This window comes from Myzus persicae, unplaced genomic scaffold (assembly GCF_001856785.1).
Source record: "Myzus persicae strain clone G006 unplaced genomic scaffold, MPER_G0061.0, whole genome shotgun sequence".
In the NCBI taxonomy this organism is placed as follows: domain Eukaryota; kingdom Metazoa; phylum Arthropoda; class Insecta; order Hemiptera; family Aphididae; genus Myzus; species Myzus persicae.
The window spans coordinates 1-6,749 of record NW_019101622.1 but is presented as its reverse complement, the minus strand read 5'-3'; the positions used below and the strand labels follow the sequence as shown (position 1 = coordinate 6,749).

The following is a 6,749-nucleotide window of genomic DNA, read 5'->3' as shown; positions in this document are numbered from 1 at the left end:
CACTCAAAGAAATACGATTGGTAATTTTGACAATGCACAATTGTCGATGGTTAACAATATAAAGTTTTTCACTATGAAAATTTTTTGTTTATTCTACAAGGTAAATGTTAGGGATAATATTATTGTTTTATTGATATGAACATGGTGTATTGTTAATTATAGTATTTCGAAAAATAAACTGTTATTTTATTGACAATACAATTTGTAAACTTGATAATTTAGTACCGTTGATTCTACAAATATATTATCAATGTGATAAAATTATTTATAAGTATAAACATGATACATGAGTGCCGTGGGGTTAGAGGAACAGGATTAGAGACTCGAGTCATGAGTGGGTTGAGGGAGGTGCAATAATGCAATAATTCTACAATAATTTTATCAGTAGGACAAAAATATTGTCAATGTGATAATTTACTACACGCAACCGGCTACACGTATATTTTGTTCTTTGTTGTTCTCCGTTCTCCGTGCAGACGTGAACTCATCTTTCTGGCTTTCTGCAGATTTTACAGTGTTACAGTGTGTATTACTTACACTAATACTACAAGTGTTTTCCGGTGTATTCGCAGACAGGTAAGCAATAACATGATTTGTTTTATTTGTAAAGCAGTTGTTAATAATTTGCATGCTTTGGTGGCTCACTTTAAAATAATTCATCTCTTAAAACCGGATAGCACCTATACTTGTTGTGAAGCATTCTGCTCTCAATCATTTAACTGTCTGTCTTCTTTCAAAAGACATATGCTAAAAAAACATGTTACTCAAAATTCTAATAATACAATATTACCACCTAATGAACACCAAAATAATATACTTAACAATGAAATTTCAAATGAAAATAAAAATAATTTTTCTTATGAGAATAATGACAATCAATGTGTTGATAATATAGTTATTAGTACGTTTGATTTTGAAAATGCAGTTGAACTCTTATATCAGTCCACCGTTAAATTTATTTTAAGTTTACATAATAGTAATAACTTTAATATTAGTGATGTAACGTTCATTCAATCTGAAATGAAAGAAAATGTTTTAAAACCCATGGCCTCAGTTTTTAAAAAATTAGTTGAAAAAGAGATTAATGAACCTTTACAACTTTCTAAAATTTTGAAATTTGAAACAGTTATATTGGACCCTTTTATTTACTGTAGTACAGAACACCGCTTAAATAATTGGTTAAGACAGAGAAATTTATTGTCACCTCTGTATCAGTTTACTATAAATAATGAAATTGTGCCTATGGATCACGCTGGTAATATCACATATGATGAAAAAATAACTAAAGGTGCTTTGCTACCATTAAAACAACAATTCAAATGGTATTTTGAACATGAAAATAATTTTAAATTGCATTATGATGAATTGTTAAAATATGAGCAAAGTGATAGTGATGTAATTTCAAATTTTGTGCAAGGTAAATTATGGAAAGAAAAAATAAAATTATATGAGGGAAAAATAGTATTTCCATACTTCTTATATATGGATGAATTTGAAGTAAATAACCCCCTAGGCTCACATGCAAATGTTCAATCAATCGCCGCTGTATATTATAACTTTCCGCTTGCTACAAATAATTCTAAGCTCTCAAGTATTTTTTTAGCAGCACTAATAAAATCAATTGATATTAAAGAGTTTGGAAATGATAAATGTTTTAAAATTTTAATAAATGAATTAAATGAACTTGAAAACATTGGATTGGACATATCTACTGAACATGGCGATTTGCGTGTACATTTCCTACTTGGCCTGGTGTTAGGTGACAATTTAGGATTAAATAGTTTACTAGAATTCAGTAAGTCGTTTTCTGCAAACTATTATTGTAGATTTTGTAAAATCCATAAATCTGTAGCAAATTAGCTTTATGAAGATGATGCATCAGTTATGCGCAATATTCAAAATTATTCTGAAGATGTGGCTAAAATGTGTTTTAGTGAAACTGGTGTTTATAACCAGTCTATTATGAATTCATTAAACAGTTTTCATGTTACAAAAAACTTTTGTGCAGATAGTATGCATGATCTTTTTGAAGGAGTATGTCATTATGACATGTGCCATATAATAAAATATTACACTTCTACTGTTAAACTATTTTCTTTGACCACACTAAATAATCGAAAAGCTAATTTCAACTATGGCACTATTGAAGTAGGAAATATATCTCCAGATATAACTGAATTACACCTAAATAAATGGCATTTAAAAATGACAGCCAGAGAAATGATGACATTTGTTCATTTTTTCTCTCTTATGGTTGGAGATTTAATCCCAGATAATTGTGAAGTATGGAATTTTTTTTTGACGCTTCTTAAAATAGTCGATTTAATTATGGCATATACATTTACTGAAAATTCAATTTTAAATTTAAAACAGTTGATTAAACAACATAACTTTCTGTATGTAACACTTTTTGGAGACAATTTGAAACCAAAGCACCACTTTCTAATTCATTATCCTACAATAATACAATATTCTGGCCCACCAAGAAGTTATTGGTGTATGAGGTTTGAAGGCAAACATAAAGAGATTAAAATGTATGCTCGTTCTACTTGTTCAAGAAAAAATATAACTTTAACTTTAGCAAAAAAAATGCAGTTAAAATTTGCACATTTTATTCTGCAGTCTAACAATACAACAATTTTAATAAATCCAAAATATTGTATTTGTACACTTCATTCTGATGCAATATTAAACACAATTTATATTCCATTAACAACGTATAAGTGCTACAGCCAAGTTGAATATATGGGAACTGTATATAAAAGAGGTTATTGTTTATCAAAATTTATTGATGAAATGTGTTTATTTGAAATGTCAGAGATAATAGTTATAAATGATTATTCCAATATTTTTATAGTATCTAAACAAATCCAAATTTTAGACTTTCATGTACATTTTGAAGCTTTTGAAATTGATGAAAAAAAAACAGTAGTCAATGATTGTAAAATAAACAATATCAATGAATTTAGTGGTCCACCTATAAACATCATAAAAACTGCAACAGGAAAACTTATGATTCGCTTAAAGGAATTTTTTTCCTAATCTATAATAATTTTTTAACTATATTTTTGTACATACTAATTTTAAAGCTTATTTTTGATTATATTATTTTAACTTTAATTTCACAGAAGCTTGCTGTTGATGCTTCTTTTAGTGCTTAGTGTATAGCACTATAATGTTTGTAAACATAATTTGTTTATAATAATCATGAAAACTGCATCAAGAAAATTGATGATTCGCTCAGAGGAATTTCATCTTAATCTATAATAATTTTTTAATTACCTATATTTTTGTACATATTAATTTTAAAGTTTATTTTTGATTATATTATTTTAACTTTAATTAATTACACAGGTGCTTGCTGTCGACGCTTCTTTTAGTGCTTAGTGTATAGCATTAGTGTTAGATTTAAGCTATGGCAGACCAAACCAGCGAGGTTATGGAAGATAATAGTGCTTATAATATTCTAACACCTGATGATAAAATTGAAAATAACATTGTAATTGAAGTTAATGTAAGTTTTTTTTTAATTGAGATGCACCTGCTATAATATTTTATTCTAACAGGAATTAAATAACATGCCAGTAGTGATGCAATTATTGTATGACTATAATTATCCAGTAGAAGATCTTCAACGTGTGCTTGACTTATTAAAGACGTGGAAGTTAGAGTTCTTATATCAAACATTAGTTGGTAATAAATTTAAGTTAAAATAAATTAAATTTTTTTTTTTGTTACTAATTATTTGGTATTTAGATGAATTTATTGATATAGAAGCGTTGCAAATCATACAAAAGGATCATATTAATGAATTGATATCAAAGTTTCCTATTGGTATAAAAGCAAAATTTACTCATAAACTTCAAGAATGGCAAAAATACAATTCAACTGTAAATTTGCCGGTAAATAATCTTTCATCAACATCAGTTCAGCATACAACACCACCAAATTTGCCAGTAAATAATCTCTCATCAATATCAGTTCAGCATACAACACCGTCTATTAAAATATGTTTGCAAGAAGTTTTAAATTCAACAACAACTGGAAAAATGATCTTGGATTACTACAAAAACAATAAAAAATTAAACAATAATATAAGAACATTATTGGTTGATGCAATTATTAGTTACATAATAACAAAACAAATTCCAATGTCTGTAAATCTGGCCTCCAGTATTGGATCAGATATTGTTAAAATGTTTCAAACTGAAGTGAAGGTATGTTAACTAACAATTATCTAAAATAGTGCAATTAATTTATCAGGTATTTTAAATACCAGGTAAATTTAATGTATATATAATTATTTCTGTTCTATAGGATACTTATTTTATGAAAGATGGTTTGAATAAAAATCCAAAAGGAAAGCTATATTCTAAATATTATAATTCCATGAGAACTCTTAAAGTTAGTGGTTTGGTACCCAGTAAAGAACCTTCTTTCAAAACAATATCACACAGTAGACATGATATTGAATTTGGTAGGGACAAAATTATTTTCAACCAGTAGTATTAGTAGTAGAAGTAGTAGTAGTAATTAATTATTTCACAAAATGTCATACACAGTGTTTAAATTAAATATAAATAAAATAATTTGTTTCCAAAAGCAAGATTGAGTAGGAAACAAGAGTTCTAAATTAAGTTTCTAATATATTATATGAAGATTGAAGATGAAACAAAAGTAATATACTAATATTAAAAGGTTTAGTTAGTGTATAACATAAATAAATAATAGGTAGAAACCACCTGTGTTATTTACTAAAGTTTTGTTAAATTTTAATATAGTACAATAATGATATGTAATATTATTTTGACATCCATACCTAACATTTTTAATTTCATTAACATTTTTTTAAAAAAATATGATCAATACATGAAAAAGACCGACTGGATATTATTTCTGGTGGTTTCATTTATACAAGATTTAAATCCATAAGAACTTAAGATATTTTGATAATTGATCAACTTCATTAATTTTTGTCTTGTTTTAGTTTATACTTCAAGTTGCCTATTAGTTATTACACCAAAGCATAAAATAAAATTGTAAGCCTTGTTAAAATAATTAATGTTTTTTGTTTGTTTTTACTAGAACCTGAAGATGACATAAATTATATCCTGGATAAAATAATGTATGATGATAATTGCTCGTTTCCTGAACTTGAAAATTTGTGGAAACAAACCACAAAACATAGACTACATGAAATTCAAAAAACTTCCTCTACTGCAGAAATTCTTCAAAAATGGAAGAGTTATACTCAACCTCTTGGTTATAGACTTGTAAGAATAACATACAATTTAAAAAATGCATTTTACTAACTAAAAATATGTATTTTAACAGATTGATATTGATTTTAATACACTTTACCCTGATTGTCCTGATCTTAAATGTGTATTGGAAATGAAGTTTCAAAAAGTAATTAAATTATTAAACGAACAAACTAAAGACGTAGCTAGTAAAAAATTACTGCAAAACCTTAATGACAATATAACTACTATCAGTGAAAGTAATGATTTGAATAAGTTTTTATAATAATCATATTAATAAAAATATTTTATTTTTTAGATGAAAAACATGCAGTCCTGTTTTATTTATTGCATACAATTTTTGTTCCAACTAGTAAGAAAATAACAAGAGACGATAATGGCAAAAAAAACCTGGTCAAGTATTCAATAAAGGATAGTCAAGACAGTTTTATGATTTTCAAATCCTCAATAGCTGAAATTGAAGAATATATAACTAAGCGTCGTAATGAAAATACACCGATCCAACCTTTTATATTGATTTGTGGTACTCCCAGTAAACCTAAAGAAATAATTGTATTTTTTGATTGTATAAAATTTAAACTTTTTTCAATATCATCTGCAATTGATGTATGCTTTAAAATTTTTCATATTTTCAATCTAGAATATCCACCACAATCATCAATTGTATGGCTTTTTATACAAAAATATTTTTATTTACTCAGTACAAAATATGATAAAGCCTATCATACATTGGGTCAGATTTTATCAGATTTAAACACTGCAGAATGAATTGTACTTAATAGTTATTAACATTTTTTTAATAATGCTTATATGAATTACAAATGTTTTATAATAAATAATTTATAATTATAAATAATGTTGTATTATTTTAAACATTGTAGGTACCTAATTTAAATTTTTATAATTTTTAAAATTTAGAGTAAACTATTATAGAAATGCTTGATTTAATTTTTTTTTAAATACATAGGTAATAGTAGTATTAATCATACTACTAAAAAAAATTATATTCATAAAGATAAAATTCTATGTTGGATTTACAAAATTCTTGTTGATATAGAGCCGACAAGATACCTTGTTATATTGATAATAGTTGTATTAGTATGATCAATGGTACAAAATCAATTATCATTATAATTAAAAGTACTGTCATTTTGACAACAAGGTTGTGTGAAATCAATAATAGATCTTATTAATATAACAAAATAATATTATTATTTTGAAAATACTTGAACAATCCATAAATGTTGTTATGACAATACATACATTCATAATGATAATTGATTTTGTACCATTGATCATACTAATACAACTATTATCAATATAACAAAGTATCTTGTTGGCTCTATATCAACAAGAATTTTGTCAATCTAACATAGAATTTTATCTCTATGAATGTGATTTTATTTTGAGTGTATTGTCATAGCTGTAGTGCAATATTGATTCTTTTTCTTGTGTTTCTGTTACACATGCATTGATTAAGTCATTGCT

The 6,749-nt window shown here is 26.0% G+C and overlaps 1 protein-coding gene across 1 annotated transcript; it reads left to right on the top strand.

Moving 5' to 3' along the window:
- Window positions 1-341: 341 nt before the first annotated feature.
- LOC111029885 lies at window positions 342-6,029 on the top strand. Its single transcript, XM_022309119.1, has 8 exons — window positions 342-576; window positions 3,355-3,514; window positions 3,567-3,693; window positions 3,757-4,217; window positions 4,318-4,477; window positions 5,086-5,273; window positions 5,335-5,500; window positions 5,560-6,029. Exons 2-8 carry the CDS (start codon window positions 3,416-3,418, stop codon window positions 6,027-6,029), a joined length of 1,671 nt encoding a protein of 556 aa, XP_022164811.1. The 5' UTR covers window positions 342-576; window positions 3,355-3,415.
- The last annotated feature ends 720 nt before the right edge of the window (window positions 6,030-6,749 follow it).